Source organism: Scyliorhinus torazame, chromosome 2 (assembly GCF_047496885.1).
Source record: "Scyliorhinus torazame isolate Kashiwa2021f chromosome 2, sScyTor2.1, whole genome shotgun sequence".
NCBI lineage: Eukaryota > Metazoa > Chordata > Chondrichthyes > Carcharhiniformes > Scyliorhinidae > Scyliorhinus > Scyliorhinus torazame.
In genome coordinates, this window is record NC_092708.1 from 89,661,339 (window position 1) to 89,683,038 (window position 21,700).

General features: G+C 43.3%; 1 protein-coding gene across 1 annotated transcript in view; it reads right to left on the reverse strand.

Annotated features, from left to right (window-relative positions):
• ttc21b (tetratricopeptide repeat domain 21B) overlaps positions 1 to 21,700 on the reverse strand; it is a 143,297-nt gene that overhangs the window by 92,216 nt on the left and 29,381 nt on the right. Inside the window, exons 6-10 of the mRNA XM_072473910.1 lie at positions 20,986 to 21,143; positions 18,606 to 18,690; positions 17,610 to 17,708; positions 11,076 to 11,268; positions 7,778 to 7,875 (exon numbers count right to left, since the gene is read on the reverse strand). Of these exons, the coding sequence (XP_072330011.1) occupies positions 7,778 to 7,875; positions 11,076 to 11,268; positions 17,610 to 17,708; positions 18,606 to 18,690; positions 20,986 to 21,143 (633 nt within the window). The remainder of the gene's footprint in view (positions 1 to 7,777; positions 7,876 to 11,075; positions 11,269 to 17,609; positions 17,709 to 18,605; positions 18,691 to 20,985; positions 21,144 to 21,700) is intronic.

A 21,700-nucleotide genomic window follows, 5' to 3' on the forward strand; every position in this document is an offset into this window, starting at 1 on the left:
GCACGGCCCATGGAAAGAGCACCCTCCCTAAGCCCATACCTCCACCCCATCCCCGTAACCCCACACTAAATCGTTTTTGGACACTAGGGGCAATTTTAGCTTAGCCAATCGACCTAACCTGCACATCTTTGGACTGTGGGAGGAAACCGGAGCACCCAGAAGAAACATATGCAGGCATGGGGAGAACGTGCAGACTCCGCACAGACAGTGACCCAAGCCGGGAATCAAACCTGGGACCCTGGAGCTGTGAAGCAACTGTGCTAACCACTGTCCTACCGTGCTATTTATCTTCTAAATAAAATGTCAAAATGTGAACGATTTCCCTAATTACTTGTACATTCCAACATGTGGCGAAATAGGAGATGATTTTTTTTTGTAATTTTTCCGGCCCGACTATAGTTAATGCACTTTATCAGTTACTGTTCAGGTCTGTTCACAAATGAGCATTTTTACTTCCGCCAAGACTTACACTGCTCCTTTGACTCTGACCCTTTCATATATCTCCATTCTTCCAGGTCGGCTTTTCTTGGTCCCACTCTGAACTGTCTCCATCCATTCTTTCAATATACAACCTCTTGCCTCATCTTCAAAAGCTTCCATACAATCAGTCTCTTAGATGGTACCTATGGTCACCTTTCCAAACACTTTGTCATCATGAAATGTTTTTGGATGTTTTTATGCAATTTTCAGCAAAAATTGCAGCCATCAGCAAATACAGAAATTCGCAGGTTTGTTGTAGTGTTTTTTGCTTTAGCTTCCGCTGAACACAGAACTGCATAAGTAGCATTATTTGGAACCTATTAGCATTAAAAGTTCACAGTTTCTTTTAAGAGATACTCTTCAAGAGATATTCCAACTAAAGCAACGGCAACTGGGGTAGGTTTGTGGTTGGAATTTGCCGTTAATTAATTTATCATCTGTATTTGCAGTTAAATCAACAGATTTAGGTTTCAGGGATTTGTGTCATCAATCACCGTGGTTCTCTGTACCATGATAGATTTGAATTCTCTGTTTTAACTGCACATGCAGATAAGGAGGCCTCCAGCTGGCAAGTTGTGCTGATTTGTCCATGCTGATTGAGCAAGTCAATTCGATCAGGACAGTAGAGCTTTTGGCTGTCTAACTTGTATGCAGTACACATTTACGGTTAATTCAGCAGTTCAGGTTTTGAGAGATCCACAAAGCTACATCAGCTGTCACGCAAAGTTCAATAATCCTGAATTCCTGTGGTCTCACCAAAGCCCTAAATATTTGCTAGGAAAACCATGGAATCATAGAAAAACTACAGCACAGAAAGACACCCATCGTGTCTTTATCATATCTGGCCAAGAGAGACAAAAAAAGGAACCAGCTGCTTATTTTAATCCCACTTTCCAGCACCTGGTTTGTAGCCTTGCAAGTTACAGCACTTCGGGTGCAGATCCAAGTACCTTTTAAATGAGTTGAGCGTTTTTGCATCAACCACCAATTCGGGTGGTGAATTACAAACACCCACCACCTCCTGGGTATGAAGGTTTTTACTCTTGTCCCTTTTAATCCTTCTACCAGTCACATTAAATCTATGTCTCCTAGTAATTGACCAGCACTAGGGGCAAACAGGTCTTTCCTGACAACCTTATCCAAGCCCCTCATAATTTTATACACCTCAATTCAGGTACCTTTCAGCCTCCTCTGTTCTAAGGAAAATAACCCTCGCCTATAGAATCTTTCCTCACAGCTGCAATTTTCATGTCCTGGCAACATTCTTGTAAATGTCCTCTGTACTCTTTCAGGAACAATTATGTCCTTCCCATAATGTGGTGACTAGAACTGCACACAGAATTCCAGCTGTGGCCTACCCAGTATTTTATACAGCTCCAGCATTACATCCCTGCTTTTGTATTCGTCCAAGGAAAGCATTCCATATGCTTTCTTTGCCACCTTATCCACCTGTCCTGCCACCTTCAGGGACCTGTGGACATGCACTCCAAGATCTCTCACTTCCTCTACCCCACACAATATCCTCCTGTTTATCGAGTATTTTCTTGCTTTGTTTTCCATCCCCAAATAATAATAATATTTATTAGTGTCACAAGTAGGCTTACATTAACACTGCAATTAAGTTACTATGAAAATCCCCTAGTCGCCACACTATGGCGCCTGTTCGAAGGAGAATTCAGAATGTCCAATTCATCTTACAGCACTTCTTTCGGGACTTGTGGGAGGAAACCGGAGCACCCGGAGGAAACCCACGCAGACACGGGGAGAACGTGCAGACTCCGCACAGACAGTGACCCAAGGCGGGGATCGACACCGGGTTCCTGGCGCTGTGAAGCAACAGTGCTAACCACTGTGCTGCCACATCGCCCCCCCAAAAAATATTTTTTTTTCACAGGCTAAGCCTCGATCAGAAGGACGTGGGCCCGGAGCGTCGTCAGAGAAAGGATCATCTCACACTTATCTAAATTGAATTCCATTTGCCACTTTTGCATCCACTCAACCAAACCGTTAGTATAATTCTGGAAACAACAGCTACCTCTTCACTATCAACTGCACGGCTAATCTATGCGTCATCTGCAAATTTTCCCATTTATGTCCAAATCATTAATACATACAACAAACAGCTAGTGCCCCAACACTGAACCCTGTGGAATGTCACTGGAAACTGCTTTCCACTTGCAAAATCCTCCATCAACCATTACTCTTTGTTTCCTGTTGCTGAGCCAATTTTGCACCAAGTTCGCCACTTTCTCTGTGTGCCATGGAATTTCAATTTTCTGACCAGTCTGCCATTTCGGGCCTTGTCAAAAACCTTACTAAGTTCCATGTAGATAACATCCACTGCACTATCCTCATCAATCCTTCCTATTACTTCCACAAAATGTCGATTACGTTAATAAGACATGATCTTCCCCTTACAAAAAACAAACTGGCTGTCCCTGATCAATCTGTGCCTTTCTAAGTGACAGTTTATCCTGAGTGCGATTTTTCTACTCCATTGCACCTGGCACCAATCCCACTGCACCAGGATCATCGCAAGAGAAGCCCAAAACGGGCTTTGTGCTGGGCGCAAAGCAGCACGAGTCACCCGACACACAGCGCAATCTGGATCACGCCATCATTGGGCGTGATCCAGATAATCATATATAAATGAGCCATTAGGCTCCCAGATGTCACCGCCACACTGGTGAGTCTTCACCTGGGCGCCAATGAGTACTGGTTTCCACAAGCAAACGAGAATCCAGGTTGGTATGTTGCCTCCCTGGTGCAAGGGTCAAGGATGTCTCGGAGCGGCTGCAGGGCATTCTGGAGGGGGAGGGTGAACAGCCAGCTGTCGTGGTGCATATAGGCACCAACGATATAGGTAAAAAACGGGATGAGGTCCTACAAGCTGAATTTAGGGAGTTAGGAGTTAAACTAAAAAGTAGGACCTCAAAGGTAGTAATCTCAGGATTGCTACCAGTGCCACGTGATAGTCAGAGTAGGAATGACAGGATAGCTAGGATGAATACGTGGCTTGAGAGATGGTGCAAGAGGGAGGGTTTCAAATTCCTGGGACATTGGGACCGATTCTGGGGGAGGTGGGACCTGTACAAATCGGACGGTCTGCATCTGGGTGGGACCGGAACCAATGTTCTCGGGGGGGTGTTTGCTAGTGCAGTTGGGGAGGGTTTAAACTAATGTGCCAGGGGGATGGGAACCGATGTAGGAAGTCAGTGGGGACAGAAACAAAAGGCAGGAAGGGAGAGTGTGTAAAGCATGACCAGAGAAAGCAGGGCAGAGAGCAAGGACGGTCTACATTAAACTGCATTTATTTCAATGCAAGGGGCCTGACGGGCAAAGCGGATGAACTCAGGGCATGGACGGGCACATGGGACTGGGATATTATAGCTATGACTGAAACATGGCTAAGGGAGGGGCAGGACTGGCAGCTCAATGTTCCGGGGTACAGATGCTATAGAAAGGATAGAACAGGAGGTAAGAGAGGAGGGGGAGTGGCGTTTTTGATTAGGGAGAACATCACGGCAGTACTTAGAGGGGATATATCCGAGGGTTCGCCCACTGAGTCTATATGGGTGGAACTGAAAAATAAGAAGGGAGAGATCACCTTGGTAGGACTGTACTACAGGCCCCCAAATAGTCAGCGGGAAATTGAGGAGCAAATATGTAAGGAGATTACAGATAGCTGCAAGAATAATAGGGTGGTAGTAGTAGGGGACTTTAACTTTCCCAACATTGACTGGGACAGCCATAGCATTAGGGGCTTGGATGGAGGGAAATTTGTTGAGTGTATTCAGGAGGAATTTCTCATTCAGTATGTGGATGGACCGACTAGAGAGGGGGCAAAACTTGATCTCGTCTTGGGAAATAAGGAAGGGCAAGTGATAGAAGTGCTAGTGAGGGATCACTTTGGGACAAGTGACCATAATTCCATTAGTTTTAAGATAGCTATGGAGAATGATAGGTCTGGCCCAAGAGTTAAAATTCTTAATTGGGGCAAGGCCAATTTTGATGGTATCAGACAGGAACTTGCAGAGGTAGATTGGGGGAGACTATTGGCAGACAAAGGGACGGCTTGTAAATGGGAGGCTTTTAAAAATGTGTTAACCAGGGTGCAGGGTAAGCACATTCCCTTTAGAGTGAAGGGCAAGGCTGGTAGAAGTAGGGAACCCTGGATGACTCGAGATATTGAGACTCTGGTCAAAAAGAAGAAGGAGGCATATGACGTACATAAGCAACTGGGATCAAGTAGATCCCTTGAAGAGTATAGAGATTGTCGAAATAGAGTTAAGAGGGAAATCAGGAGGGCAAAAAGGGGACATGAAATTGCTTTGGCAAATAATGCAAGGGAGAATCCAAAGAGATTCTACAGATACATAAAGGGGAAAAGAGTAACTAGGGACAGAGTAGGGCCTCTTAAGGATCAACAAGGGCATCTATGTGCAGAGCCACAAGAGTTGGGTGAGATCCTGAATGAATATTTCTCATCGGTATTCACGGTGGAGAAAGGCATGGAGGTTAGGAAACGAAGGGAAATAAATAGTGATGTCTTGAGAAGTGTGCATATTACAGAGGAGGAGGTACTGGAAGTCTTAAAGCGCATCAAGGTAGATAAATCCCCGGGACCTGATGAAATGTATCCCAGGATGTTGTGGGAGGCTAGGGAGGAAATTGCGGGTCCCCTAACAGAGATATTTGAATCATCGGCAGCCACAGGTGAGGTGCCTGAAGATTGGAGAGTGGCGAATGTTGTGCCCTTGTTTAAGAAGGGCAGCAGGGAAAAGCCTGGGAACTACAGACCGGTGAGCCTAACGTCTGTAGTAGGTAAGTTGCTAGAAGGTATTCTGAGAGACAGGATCTACCAGCATTTAGAGAGGCAAGGACTGATTCGGGGCAGTCAGCATGGCTTTGTGCGTGGAAAATCATGTCTCACAAATTTGATTGAGTTTTTTGAGGGAGTGACCAAGAAGGTAGATGAGGGCAGTGCAGTAGACGTTGTCTACATGGACTTTAGCAAAGCCTTTGACAAGGTACCGCATGGTAGGTTGTTGCAGAAGGTTAAAGCTCACGGGATCCAGGGTGAGGTTGCCAATTGGATTCAAAATTGGCTGGACAACAGAAGGCAGAGGGTGGGTGTAGAGGGTTGTTTTTCAAACTGGAGGCCTGTGACCAGTGGTGTGCCTCAGGGATCGGTGCTGGGTCCACTGTTATTTGTGATTTATATTAATGATTTGGATGAGAATTTAGGAGGCATGGTTAGTAAGTTTGCAGATGACACCAAGATTGGTGGCACAGTGGATAGTGAAGAAGGTTGTCTAGGATTGCAACGGGATCTTGATCAATTAGGCCAGTGGGCCGACGAATGGCAGATGGAGTTTAATTTAGATAAATGTGAGGTGATGCATTTTGGCAGATCGAATCAGGCCAGGACCTACTCAGTTAATGGTATGGCGTTGGGGAGAGTTATAGAACAAAGAGATCTAGGAGTACAGGTTCATAGCTCCTTGAAGGTGGAGTCGCAGGTGGACAGGGTGGTGAAGAAGGCATTCGGCATGCTTGGTTTCATTGGTCAGAACATTGAATATAGGAGTTGGGACGTCTTGTTGAAGTTGTACAAGACATTGGTACGGCCACACTTGGAATACTGTGTGCAGTTCTGGTCACCCTATTATAGAAAGGATATTATTAAACTAGAAAGAGTGCAGAAAAGATTTACTAGGATGTTGCCGGGACTTGATGGTTTGAGTTATAAGGAGAGGCTGGATAGACTGGGACTTTTTTCCCTGGAGCGTAGGAGGCTTAGGGGTGATCTTATAGAGGTCTATAAAATAATGAGGGGCATAGATAAGGTAGATAGTCAACATCTTTTCCCAAAGGTAGGGGAGTCTAAAACTAGAGGGCATAGGTTTAAGGTGAGAGGGGAGAGATTCAGAAGGGCCCAGAGGGGCAATTTCTTCACTCAGAGGGTAGTGAGTGTCTGGAATGGGCTGCCAGAGGTAGTAGTAGAAGCGGGTACAATTGTGTCTTTCAAAAAGCATTTAGATGGTTACATGGGTAAGATGGGTATAGAGGGTTATGGGCCAAGTGCGGGCAACTGGGACTAGCTTAATGGTAAAAACTGGGCGGCATGGACTGGTTGGGCCGAAGGGCCTGTTTCCATGCTGTAAACTTCTATGATTCTATGATTCTAAGCGGAGATCAGGTGTGATGGCCACTCCACTTGTGGAGACCCCCGGTTGACAGGGACAGTGCCCTGGCTGTCCTCTTGGCACCAGGTCACCATGGCAGTGCTAACCTGATATCCTGGCAGTGCCAAGCTAGCACTGTGATGGCATTGCCAAGGGTTGGGTCTGAAGGGGATCATGCCCATGAAAGGGGACTGAAGGTGGGGTAATGAAGGTTGGGGGGAGCAGATCCTGAAAGGGGGGGGGGGGGGGAAACTGACAGGAGGGGGCCCTAAAGGTGGGGGTGCCCTCAGAGGCCCCATAACAGGGTGTGCTCTCTTTGGAGGGAAGGGGGGGGGGGGGGGAGGTTGCATTGTCCATGGGAGGTGGGTGTGCTCATTTAGAGATCAGGGCACACTTTCAAAATGATTTCTGAGGAACAAGTCTGGCCAGGGAGTTTACTTCCCCACTGCTAAAAACATTTCCAAGCGTGGGCTTGACTGGTGAGAAGCTTCCCAAAAATGACTACATGTGGATGAATATAGGTCTGGGTCTTGCCCAAAAAGCCAAGGGGAAAGACCTCGCCAAACATGACACTTGGTCATTTTTTGGGAGATTTGATCCCAATACTTTGCCCACCAGCGAAGTCAGACTGATCGGCCTATAATTTTCTGGTCTACCCCTCGTACCCTTTTCAAATAAAGGTACAATCTTTGCAGACTTCTGGAGCCTCGCCTATATCTAGCGAGGGTATGCGAAAAAGGTGAGCATTTAATTATCTATTTATTTCTGGTATTAATAATTGAATATTATTCTTTCTATAGATGTGGCTGAAATATTACTGTAATCTTCAAAATGATAAATATGTGAAGTATTCCAGTTTTCAAGCCATAATATTTGCACTAAATGGGTTATGAAAAAAAATGGACAATTGGTTGACTTGGAGATGTGGAAACAAATAAATATACATATAGCCTGAGATGGTTACCATTCTGCTTGGGCATGATGTGTCATTGGAACGTCTTTGCAGCTACAAGTAGGGTAGTAAGAATATTGGTATATAAAAAAGGGTTGGCCAGATTCAAGACGTCAAATACAATTGAAATTAATGGCAAGAACAAAGATATAATTACCCCAGATTTTCCAATAGACTGTTGGATTTCATTAAGAAATTCCAATTGTTGCTCTGCATCTTCCAGTTGTCCCTCAATTAGTTGGCATCTTATAATACCTTGAGTTATAAAGGACAAAATTAATTTACTATTCATAAAATATGCTTTCTATGCAATTATATATCCATTGGACAGAGAATTTTGGGCCATATTCTCAATATATCTGCATTAATTCAACAACAGTAATTTGTATTCTATAGTATTCCATAAAAACAGAATGCACTAAAACACTTTACAGAGAGGATGTACACAGCATACGCTAAGAAGGTAAAGATTAAGACAGAAAGGGTTAGAGGTCTGAAAATATGACGAATGAGATGATTTGATTTGATTTATTAATGTCACATGTATGAGTATACAGTGAAAAGTGTTGTTTCTTGCATGCTATACAGAAAACACATACCATTCATAGGGAAGGAAGGAGAGACTACAGAATGTAATGTTACAGTCATAACTGTAGACAAAAGATCAACTTAAGAAAAGACTCTTTCCTAGGGTAAGAGAGTCCAGTACTAGGGGACATAGGTTTAAAGTCCATGGAGAAAAGTTTAGAACAGATGTGCGAGGCAAGTTTTTCACACTGAGGGTGGTAAATATATGGAACGTGCTGCCTGGGGAGGTGGTGGGAGCAGGTATGATAGTGGCATTTAAGGCACATCTAGACAAATATATGAATAGGGTGGGAATGTAAGGAGACCGACTCGAAATGCAGACGGTTTTAGTTTAGGCAGGTACCATGGTCGGCACTTGGAGGGCTGAAGGGCCTGTTCTTGTGCTATATTGTTCTTTGTTCTTGATACGAGGCAGGTCCATTCAAAAGTCTGATGGCAGTAGGGAAGAAGCTGTTCCTGAGTTGGTTGGTACGTGACCTCAAACTTTTGTATCTTTTTAACTGAATTAGCACATTGTTAGAGAGTTTAAAACAGTTAGAATAAAGTTTTAGAAGCATAGAATGAGAGTAAAAGGTAGAATTAGAGGGTATGCTGGGCACAGCTTGCAAGAAGTCGCCTCGCTCCGGCGCCATCTTGGAATTTTTTTTAGGATTGGATTGAAGCCATTCTGGGAGAGTGAGGATGCTGATCAAGCCATTCTAAATAGTTTGTAGTTCATGGAGTAATCAACCTAGCTGCCTTCAGTCTGGCATATCATGGTGTGTGTGCTTTGGTGGTCAACTCTGCATTAAATGTGCGGCTCTGGTGCTCCATTATGACACGGCAGTCTCTGCTACACTTGTAGATGAAAGCAATGAGCTAAGAATGTGCCGGATTCTCAGCCTCTGTTTTCGCTGGACCCTTTTCTCAGCTGACTTAGCTTTCTGTTTCTCTGAACCGACAGCCTCCAGAGGTCCAGACATCCCGGCCTATAATTTTCCAGCCGATCCCTCGCACCCTATTTAAATAATGGTACAACATTCACAGATTTCCAATCCTCTGGCCCCTCATTTGTATTTAGTGCGGACTGAAAAAAAGATTTAATCATATAATTTATACATATTAATCATTAAATCTCAGTCTCCAAAAGGTCCCCTGTGGAAGTAATCACTGGCTAAATAAATTCCATCTTGGGCACTGGTATTGTGATCAGGATTGTCCTCATATCTCCTGCTCCTTACCTTAAATTTAAACCCCCTGATTATTTAACTCTCTACTAAGGGAAAAGTTTCTTCCTTTCTACCCTACCTATGTCCCTCATAATTTTGCAAACCTCAAAGAGGTTTGCCCTCAATCTTCTCTGCTACAAGGAAAATAACCAGAGCCTTTCTTGATAGCTGAACCACTCCAGCCCAGGCAACATCCTGGTGAATCTTCTCTGCACCCTTTCTAGTGCAATCACATCCTTCCTATAGGGTGGTGACCAGAACAGTACACAGTACTCTGGCTGTGGCCTAATAAGCATTTTATACAGTTCCATTATAACCTCCCTGCTCTTATATTCTAAGCTCTGTTCTCTCTTCACAGATGTTGTCAGACATGCTAAGGTTTTCTAGTATTTTCTGTTTTGGTTCAGGGTTGTACACTTGGCTGGTGCTGAGAGTCTACCGATATGACACTGGGAATTGTGCCTTTGATCTTCGAAGTCTGCACTCTTCCTGCCTTGTTTGTGATAGTAGTTGCAATGTTTCTTCAGATGTTGAAAGTTGTATTTGGCAATTGCACAACCATGTGTACATGGGTCAATATACTGAAAGGAAGTGTAATCTTAGTAACTGAGCAATGAGTCTATCAGGGGGCAAAAATATCTGCGATATTGTTTGGGGAGTGTCAATGGAGGCAGTGGTACAAATACAAGGTTTATAAGATTGTTATGTTTCAGGACTGTCCCTTTAATTTAGGCTACTCTGAACCCTCCCTGACAATAAGCCTGGATAGCTTGGTTGATAAAGGTTAAGGGTGGCCCAAATTATTTTACTGGGAAGAAAGTGCAAGAATTTCACACCTGTAGATAATGGCAGGGGCACCTGCATTGACAGTGGGTGAGCTATTAGTTTCCAAGGCTCAAAGGGAAGTGTTTGGAAAGACAAGTTTTGTCAATGGCTAAATTTTACACTGACTATTTAATTTCAAGATAGAACGATGTTGGGTTGTCTAGAGGATAGCTAATTAGCATTTCTACCTGGACATATGGCCTATGTGATTCATGTTGCCAGAGAGATTAGCTTTGAGAGTGGAAAAGTCCATAACAAGCCATTGTAGTATTGGTTTACAGGCATTTCTAAGATATCACTAAACTTGAAAGAAACAGGTCAGTTTACAAGAATCTGAGAGAGAGGAGATAATGCAGAGAGATACAGGCAGCCAGATTATATTGTTCACCATGCAGAATGTGGGTGGGAGCTCATGCTGAAATTGAAGAGACCAAGTTCATAAGAAGTTAAACAAGATGAGAAGATTTTCCCAGCTTTGGCTAGAGGGAGAAATTATCATGGTAACCCTCACCATGAAAGTCAGTTTGGGGATTAGAAGTTACTCAGCTGAAAAAGGAATAAGAAAGCAAGCCATTGAGAGCCGAGAATAAAAAACACTGCAAATTATTTGCAAGAAAGTTAGAAAGTTGGGTTAGAATCCATGTTAGGGATAACAATGCAGAATTGTAGCCCCACTGCCAGGGAGGCATGGATTTTGAAATCTCTTGGAGCCTGAGGGGAACAAGTTGCATAGCCACTATTACATCAGAGAAGCCAAGGTTACTAACAATCATTGCACGCCACAAAAGCAACTGATAAAGAATTTCCTTGAAATATATAAATAAAAAGTCATACCAGTTAATGCAGGGACACTAGATTCATCCAGTGACATGGCAGTTTTGTACCATCTAACAGCTTCTTTTACTTTTCCTTGTAATACCATCTGATAGCCGAGCTCATTTGCAAACTCTGCGTTACGCGAAGATATGTTGAATGCTCTTTCAACCAAGGTATAGGTCTGCTGAAGGACAATCTGATTCCGTCCACACTGTGTTAACATACATGATAGTTTACACGAATGAGCAAATTATAATACAAATATTTCAGTCATTGAAGTTCCATACATTTGAAGGTAAAGTTCTATACTATTTTGGCAACCATGTACTTCCTCGGCCCTTTTGGCATTCTTGTGCCACCACCATGAATCTGATGGGAGTGCATATGCTAGATTCCAGCTTGTGCTGGAAACTCTCATAGGACTTTACAAGTGACAGAAGTTCCACAGTCAGAGCTCCCAAGATTTTGGTCTTGTTGAGGCCAACATATCTTTGGTGTCCAGGGACACAGTCTGGACATAAGGATGCATTTTGCAACCATCCAGGGCATGTGATTAATGTCAATGCTGCAATAACAGCTTGGGTACCTGCATTTATATAACTTCCCAATGCATATTCCAACATGGTCATCAATGCAGGCCACCAGCTGGTGCAACCTGACATACTGGAGATGAGTTGCATTCAGGATTTTCTGGACCAACATGCTTTTACCAATACAGTAAATAACATATGATGGGTCCAAGGTTAATTAGATAGATAGCATTCAATTGTCATAAAAGTGCTGAAAACACACAGTTCTTCATTAGCCATCTAGATCAAACAAATATCTCCATGCTTTCAAATTGTTTGCCACACCTCAAATCCAGGGTGGAGGGGTCAGTCACCAGGGAGCATAGGTTTAAGGTCCGTGGGGCAAAGTTTAGAGATGTATGAGGCAGATTGTTTACGCAGAGGGTGGTGAGTGCCTAGAACGCATTGCCAGGAGAGGTTGTGGAAGCAGATATATTAACGGCGTTCAAAAGGCATCTTGACAAACATATGGATAGGATGGGTATAGAGGGATACGGCACAAGGAAGTGCTGAGGGTTTTGGCAAAGGTTTGTATCATGACCGGTACAGGCTTGGAGGGCCGAAGGGCCTGTTCCTGTGCTGTATTGTTCTTTGTTCTAAGGGGAACAGCTGTTCTCCTTAGAACAAAGAACCACCCTGTCCATGCCCCTCATAATCTTGTACATGCCCCTCATAATCTTGTATACCTAGATCAGGTCGCCCCTCAGTCTTCTCTGCTCTAGTGAAAATAACCCAAGCCTATCCATAACTTAAATGCTCCATCCGAGGCAACATACTGGTGAAACGCCTCTGCACCTGCTCCAGTGCAATCACATCCTTGCTATAATGTGGCGACCAGAACTGCACACAGTACTCCAGCTGTGGCCTCACCAATGTTCTATATAACTCCAATGTGACTTCCTTGTTTTTGTAATCTATGCCTTTATTGATAAAGGCAAGTGTACCACATGCCTTTTTCACCACCTAGGCTGGTAAATGGCTATTAACCTGCCCTTCTGCCTTCAGAGATCTATTTACAAACATGCCAAAGTCTCTTTGTTCCTAAAGACTTCCCAGTGTGGTACCATTCATTGAGTATTTCCTTGTCAAATTGCTCCTTCCAAAGTGTAACACCTCACACGTTTCAAGGTTAAATTCCAACCCAAGACTCTCAGTCTCAATGTTAACCATTTTGTGTCAAAGAACAAAGAAAAGTACAGCACAGGAGCAGGCCCTTCGGCCCTCCAAGTCCGTGCCGACCATGCTGCCCGACTAAACTACAATCTTCTACACTTCCTGGGTCCGTATCACTCTATTCCCATCCTATTCATGTATTTGTCAAGATGCCCCTTAAATGTCACTATCGTCCCTGCTTCCACCACCTCCTCCAGTAGCGAGTTCCAGGCACCCTCTGTGTAAAAAAACTTGCCTCGTACATCTACTCTAAACCTTGGCCCTCGCACCTTAAATCTATGCCCCCTAGTAATTGACCCCCCTACCCTGGGGAAAAGCCTCTGACTATCCACTTTGTCTATGCCCTTCATAATTTTGTAGACCCCTATCAGGTCGCCCCTCAACCTCCGTCGATCCAGTGAGAACAAACCGAGTTTATTCAACCGCTCCTCATAGCTAATGCCCTCCATACCAGGCAACATTCTGGTAAATCTCTTCTGCACCCTCTCTAAAGCCTCGACATCCTTCTGGTAGTGTGGCGACCAGAATTGAACACTATACTCCAACTCTGGCCGAACTAAGGTTCTATACAGCTGCAACATGACTTGCCAATTCTTATACTCAATGCCCCGGCCAATGAAGGCAAGCATGCCGTATGCCTTCTTGACTACCTTCTCCACCTGTGTTGCCCCTTTCAGTGACCTGTGGACCTGTACACCTAGATCTCTCTGACTTTCAATACTCTTGAGGGTTCTACCATTCACTGTATATTCCCTACCTGCATTAGCCCTTCCAAAATGCATTACCTCACATTTGTCCGGATTAAACTCCATCTGCCATCTCTCCGCCCAAGTCTCCAAACAATCTAAATCCTGCTGTATCCTCTGACAGTCCTCATCGCTATCCACAATTCCACCAACCTTTGTGTCGTCTGCAAACTTACTAATCAGACCAGTTACATTTTCCTCCAAATCATTTATATATACTACAAACAGCAAAGGTCCCAGCACTGATCCCTGCGGAACACTACTAGTCACAGCCCTCCAATTAGAAAAGCATCCTTCCATTACTACTCTCTGCCTTCTATGTCCTAGCCAGTCCTGTATCCACCTTGCCAGCTCACCCCTGATCCCGTGTGACTTCACCTTTTGTACTAGTCTATCATGAGGGACCTTGTCAAAGGCCTTAGTGAAGTCCATACAGACAACATTCACTGCCCTACCTGCATCAATCATTTTTCTGACCTCTTCGAAAAACTCTTATCAAGTTAGTGAGACACGACCTCCCCTTCACAAAACCATGCTGCCTCTCACTAATACGTCCATTTGCTTCCAAATGGGAGTAGATCCTGTCTCGAAGAATTCTCTCCAGTAATTTCCCTACCACTGACGCAAGGCTCACCGGCCTGTAGTTCCCTGGATTATCCTTGCTACCCTTCTTAAACCGAGGAACAACATTGGCTATTCTCCAGTCCTCCGGGACATCACCTGAAGACAGTGAGGATACAAAGATTTCTGTCAAGGCCTCAGCAATTTCCTCTCTAGCCTCCTTCAGTATTCTGGGGTAGATCCCATCAGGCCCTGGGGACTTATCTACCTTAATATTTTTCAAGACGCCCAACACCTCGTCTTTTTGGATCTCAATATGACCCAGGCTATCTACACACCCTTCTCCAGACTCAACATCTACCAATTCCTTCTCTTTGGTGAATACTGATGCAAAGTATTCATTTAGTACCTCACCCATTTCCTCTGGCTCCACACATAGATTCCCTTGCCTATCCTTCAGTGGGCCAACCCTTTCCCTGGCTACCCTCTTGCTTTTTATGGACGTGTAAAAAGCCTTGTGATTTTCCTTAACCCTATTTGCCAATGGGTTTTTGTGACCCCTTTTAGCCCTCCTGACTCCTTGCTTAAGTTCCTTCCTACTTTCCTTACATTCCACACAGGCTTTGTCTGTTCCCAGCCTTTTAGCCCTGATAAATGCCTCCTTAGAACGTAGAACATAGAACAATACAGCGCAGTACAGGCCCTTCGGCCCACGATGTTGCACCGAAACAAAAGCCATCTAACCTACACTGTGCCATTATCATCTATATGTTTATCCAATAAACTTTTAAATGCCCTCAATGTTGGCGAGTTCACTACTGTAGCAGGTAGGGCATTCCACGGCCTCACTACTCTTTGCGTAAAGAACCTACCTCTGACCTCTGTCCTATATCTATTACCCCTCAGTTTAAAGTTATGTCCCCTCGTGCCAGCCATTTCCATCCGCGGGAGAAGGCTCTCACTGTCCACCCTATCCAACCCCCTGATCATTTTGTATGCCTCTATTAAGTCTCCTCTTAACCTTCTTCTCTCCAACGAAAACAACCTCAAGTCCATCAGCCTTTCCTCATAAGATTTTCCCTCCATACCAGGCAACATCCTGGTAAATCTCCTCTGCACCCGCTCCAAAGCCTCCACGTCCCTCCTATAATGCGGTGACCAGAACTGTACGCAATACTCCAAATGCGGCCGTACCAGAGTTCTGTACAGCTGCAACATGACCTCCCGACTCCGGAACTCAATCCCTCTACCAATAAAGGCCAACACTCCATAGGCCTTCTTCACAACCCTATCAACCTGGGTGGCAACTTTCAGGGATCTATGTACATGGACACCTAGATCCCTCTGCTCATCCACACTTCCAAGAACTTTACCATTAGCCAAATATTCCGCATTCCTGTTATTCCTTCCAAAGTGAATCACCTCACACTTCTCTACATTAAACTCCATTTGCCACCTCTCAGCCCAGCTCTGCAGCTTATCTATATCCCTGCTACATCCTTCCACACTATCGACAACACCACCGACTTTAGTATCGTCTGCAAATTTACTCACCCACCCTTCTGCGCCTTCCTCTAGGTCATTGATAAAAATGACAAACAGCAACGGCCCCAGAACAGATCCTTGTGGTACTCCACTTGTGACTGTACTCCATTCTGAACATTTCCCATCAACCACCACCCTCTGTCTTCTTTCAGCTAGCCAATTTCTGATCCACATCTCTAAATCACCCTCAATCCCCAGCCTCCGTATTTTCTGCAATAGCCTACCGTGGGGAACCTTATCAAACGCTTTGCTGAAATCCATATACACCACATCAACTGCTCTACCCTCATCTACCTGTTCAGTCACCTTCTCAAAGAACTCAATAAGGTTTGTGAGGCATGACCTACCCTTCACAAAGCCATGCTGACTATCCCTGATCATATTATTCCTATCCAGATGATTATAAATCTTGTCTCTTATAATCCCCTCCAAGACTTTACCCACTACAGACGTGAGGCTCACCGGTCTATAGTTGCCGGGGTTGTCTCTGCTCCCCTTTTTGAATAAAGGGACCACATTTGCTGTCCTCCAGTCCTCTGGCACTATTCCTGTAGCCAATGATGACATAAAAATCAAAGCCAAAGGTCCAGCAATCTCTTCCCTGGCCTCCCAGAGAATCCTAGGATAAATCCCATCAGGTTCCGGGGACTTATCTATTTTAAGCCTGTCCAGAATTGCCAACACCTCTTCCCTACGTACCTCAATGCCATCTATTCTATTAGCCTGGGGCTCAGCATTCTCCTCCACAACATTATCTTTTTCCTGAGTGAATACTGACGAGGCCTACAATATCTCTCGTTCTCCTTTTTGTTTTTGACGAGGCCTACAATATCTCTCGTTATCCAAGGTTCCCGAAAATTGCCGTATTTATCCTTCTTCCTCACAGGAACATGCCGGTACTGAATTCCTTTCAACTGACACTTGAAAGCCTCCCACATGTCAGATGTTGATTTACCCTCAAACATCCGCCCCCAATCTAGGTTCTTCAGTTCCTGCCTAATATTGTTATAATTAGCCTTCCCCCAATTTAGCACATTCACCCTAGGACCACTCTTATCCTTGTCCACCAACACTTTAAAACCTACTGAATTGTGGTCACTGTTTCCGAAATGCTCCCCTACTGAAAGTTCTACCACCTGGCCAGGCTCATTCCCCAATGCCAGGTCCAGTACAGCCCCTTCCCTAGTTGGACTGTCTACATATTGTTTTAAGAAGCCCTCCTGTCATCCGCAAACTTACTGATCCTACCCCCCAAAAAGTCATTCATCTAAGTCATTAATATAAATGACGACTAATAGGGGACCCAGCCCAGATCCCTGTGGTATGCCTGATTTAGTCAGGTTCTATTTCAGATTTTCAGCATCTGTTGTACTTTTGTGATACTTAGAACATAACATATAATGTTTTTAGTAAAACTGAATAATCAAGACAGACAGTGGAAATATAATTAGCAAATACCTAATTTAAAAAGATGATGATGCAAGGACAGAATAAAGAGGTTAAAATCTATAAAAATAAAATTGTTGTCCCATTTTATTTCACCCCCACCATCCCATGACAGTTTTACCCAATTTCCTTTGTCATTGACTACTTGCAGGAATATGGTTCCACCAATAGCAGGCTTTCTCCAGTCAATAACCTGAAGGGGCCAATATCTACATCTGGTTGTCAACATTATAATTAAACTATCTAAATCATGAAGCCTGAACTTTGCAACACCCAATATTCACACACATTTCCAGGAGTAAGAACATTGGCCAACATCCCATTCTCTAACCCAAGGTTCCAGTGGAGAGTTGATGAACTCTTACTTCCACTTTGACAGCAACTAACTGACTCAGCACAGTCGAGCAACAAACTTGGACTCTGCATAATTGTTATAGCTCAGTTACTCAATGATTCAAATTACCTAAGCTACCGGGGAAAATATTTTTGTTTCAAAATATTAACAAACTTACCATCCTACTGAAAGCCAATGCCATTTTATAAAAGAGGTCAGGATTATGTGGTTCAAAACGGTCCAGTACACTGATCAGATCACCAAGTCTAGTGCCAGCCTAGAAAGATATTGAGAACTAACATGAATTCCACTTCACACACTTTGAATGGTACACCTTAACAAATCTTTACCTATGCATTATTACTTGTGCAACTTAAATATATTTGTTAGAAGTTGTTTCAATTATTTTTGCTCTCCTCACACACAAAAAAAACATGTAAAATCGGATCTTTTCTAGGTCCTAAATGCAAATGATATTATGGGAAGTTGTGTTGAAACTGATTTTGAGTTGAAGATGCACATTAGCACAGTGGTTAGCACTGTTGCTTCACAGCGCCAGGGTCCCAGGTTTGATTCCCGGCTTGGATCACTGTCTGAGTGAGTCTGCATGTTCTCCCCGTGTCTGCATGGGTTTCCTCCGGGTGCTCCGGTTTCTTCCCACAAGTCCCGAAAGACGTGCTGGAAGGTTATTTGGACATTGAATTCTCCCTCAGTGTACCCGAACAGGCGCCGGAGTATGGCAACCAGGGGCTTTTCACAGTAACTTCATTGCAGTGTTAATGCAAGCCTACGTGTGACACTAATAAAGATTATTATAATTCTTAATCCTGACAGAGCATCAAGAACATCTCTCACATCTGAAATGATCTCCTGAAATGCATTTCATTCAAAAATTGCTGCAGTAGATTTTAATTCCGTTACAGTACGAGAGCAACTTTATGAACTAGCACATGATTTTATATGGCACAGATCTTAGTATCTCCTGAATGATTTGTTGAAGGAGGCAGAAATAAGAGACCATTGGCTTTGGCTGTTGTCACAATTAACACCCATGAACAGATTTAAGAAAACTTTACCAGTTGCATTACTGACCAGAGGTTGAGACTGATGAGGATTGACATTATAAATTATAGGTCACTTGTTAGCTGGTGTTTCATTATAACTTTTTCCTTACCTCCTTAATATTTCCCTCTCTGCTTAGAGAATGGAGAGCCAGCATCCTTAGACCTTCAAAATTATGACTGTCTTTCAGTAAGAGTCTGTGACAGATTTAGAATAAATTTTAAATTACTGTACTAAATGACATTCAAATGAAGGGACTCTTAATCTCTAAATTATACCAGATAAATTAAATGCATTCTATTTATTGAGAAACTGTAATGGTACTAAGCTTTGCTTTTGAAAAATTTATAGTTTAATTTGTTTTAGCATTTAAGGAAATGTAGTTATGTTATCACATTTTATTTTCTTGTAGTAGGGAAGTGTAAATATGTTGGGAACATTTTCATCAGATAATTAAGTTATATTCACAACACATGCATCTGTTCGATCACCTAAAATAAAGTGCAACAAAATTGTGTCTTCTGATTGATTTTTTTTTTACTGTTGGGATGTGGAGTGCATTGCAGGATGGTGATGAACACTGCAGTATCACCAGCAAGAACCGCACTTCTGATCCTATACAGACCAGGTTATTGTTGCAGCAACGGAAGATGAAGGGATTGAGGACACTGCCAGTAAGGTACTGCTGTAGAGATATCCCAAAGCTGCAGTGATTAGCCTCCAATAACCATGAGCACCTAGGCGGCATGGTGGCGCAGTGGGTAGCACTGTTGCCTCACAGTGCCGAGGACCCAGGTTCGATCCCGGCCCCAGATCAGTGTGTGTGGTGTTTACACATTCTCCCCCTGTCTGCGTGGGTCCCTTGAACCCAAAAAAAGATGAGCAGGGCCACGCTAAATTGGCCCTTAACTGGGAAAAAATAATTGGGTACTCTAAATTTATAGAAAAAAAACCATGAGCATCTTCCTTCATTTGTGGTAGGATTCCGCCACTGGAGGGTTCTTCATCTTAAGAGACTCCCATTGAGTTCAGTTTTGTTAGGGCTCCTTTGTGTTTTTCTGAAGCAAATGCTGCCTTAACAAAGGCAACGACTCTCCTCTGATATTCAGTAATTGTCTGTCTGAATCAAGGCTGTGCTGGCATCTGGAGCGGAATGGTTATAGTATCTGTGAGCGTATTATTTAGGAGTTAGAGTTGCTTGATGTTGGTAGCATTATCCATCACTTTCCCAGTTATTGGGCAATTTTGTACATTGTAATATAGATGCCAGTGTCACAGCTGCACGGGAGTAGCTTAGTTGAAGAGGCTCCTAGTTCCTGCACACAGGTCTACAGCATTACAACCAGTATATTGTCAGGGTCAATGTGCATCCAATGCACTCAGCCATTCCTTATGTCACATAACATAAACCAGACAAGCTGGACACTGATATGTATAAGAGCAGGGACTTGAATGAGACTGCCCCCTCGATATTTTTGAGCTGAATATGTTTTAAAATACTTAAAACTCACGCATTGGGCTCTGCTACGATTGCGGGTGCGCAGTTAGTTCTCCTTATTAATTGCCAATCATTGATTTAAACTGGGTGTGATAAGATTGCAGAGTTTTCACCTGTTCATTGTGGTCTGTAATTTGCTGCTTTTTCTACTCAGCATTCAGGTAGCCCGATGTTTTAATGAAGGATGGCGATGCTATAAGATTTCAAATTGTGACAGGGAGCCACATGTGATAAACATTGAAGTTCTCCAGCCAAAGCACAACCCGTTTCCTCACTTCCTTCCCTTGGTGCTTCCTCTGAGTACCATTCGACACTGGGGAGTACTAATCCGTGAATTAATAAGCGGGGAGTGATAATCAACAAGTTTCCTTAGAAATTAAAGCTGGTAATTAAAAATGGAAACACTTCTATGACAGTAGATTTATTTTATAATTTTAATATGGTTCTGTTACCCAAGTAATAATTATAGACTGCATTCAAGCAAACATACTCAATAAGATTGCAGTCATATAGCCATTTTTTCCTTTGCAGTCTTTGTGTGTGCTTGGTTAGTGAAAGTATATTTCTGGAGCTATGTCCCAATTTTATTCTGATTCCAGAGCACATTAAATGGTGCTATGCCACCCATTTCATGGTCATCTTTCCAGAAAGCCATCTGAGCATTAATCAGGTGGATTATGACTTTAACCCTGTATGAATCCACATCCATTGGACTCTCTGGACACTATGTAAAGTTGCATTCTTAATGTTAGAAAACAGCACTATTGTTATAACTTTAAAAACTTGCAATAGATGTGTGCACAGAACTAATATGATTACACTCCATACTGATTGGAGATTATCTACTTCAATGTAAATGCAGATTAAAATGTCTTCTTTATTGTAAGTAAGCTGTGCAATATGCCAGACCAACACTACCTTCTGGCCTGACATAATCACTCACTCATTGACAAGATGCAACAAGGTTGCTTTCATATTAAGTTGGCTTCTTTACCTGTGTACTGTCTCAATTGTCTGTTCCCAATCCTGCAGGGCTAGTTGGAGTTCTATCTTCTTCACAAAAGCTGGCCAAAAGCCAGGAAAATGAACTATTATCTGATTTACCATTTCCAAAGCTCCAGAATAGTTCTGACGCATCTCAAGATATTGTGCCTATTATTAAGAAGAAAGAATATTCAGGAACTAAAATGGAGAATTGAGCAAATACAATATCAAATAAACTAATTGCGTAAAAAACTTGGGTGGATAAGATCATTGGAATGAAGAGCATCTTTCATCAAATTCTCTGGTATAATATTGCCTGAATATTTTCCCTGAAGTACAGTGAAGTTGTAAAAGCATTTATTTATTTATTTTAAAAAAAATCTTTTTATTGGCATTTCCCATATTTATTATAAACAGTTGTGTATATATACACACACATCACATTTTTCTCGCCCGCGCTAATTTCCTTTATTATACAGAGAGGTTTAGTTTGTCCTTCATTTAACTGACCCTACGTGCATTTTGTTGCCCTCTGGATCGGTCTATGGTTCCTTCCCCTTCCCCGTTGTCCCCCCCGCCCCCCTCCCTACACCCCGACCCCCCCTAAACAGGAAGAGGAACCTTGGCAGTACGTTCATCTTGATCGTCTGCACTCTCCCCGCCAGAGAGAGTGGGAGTGAGCCCCACCTTTGAAGGTCTCTTCTTACTTCCTCCACCAGGCTGGT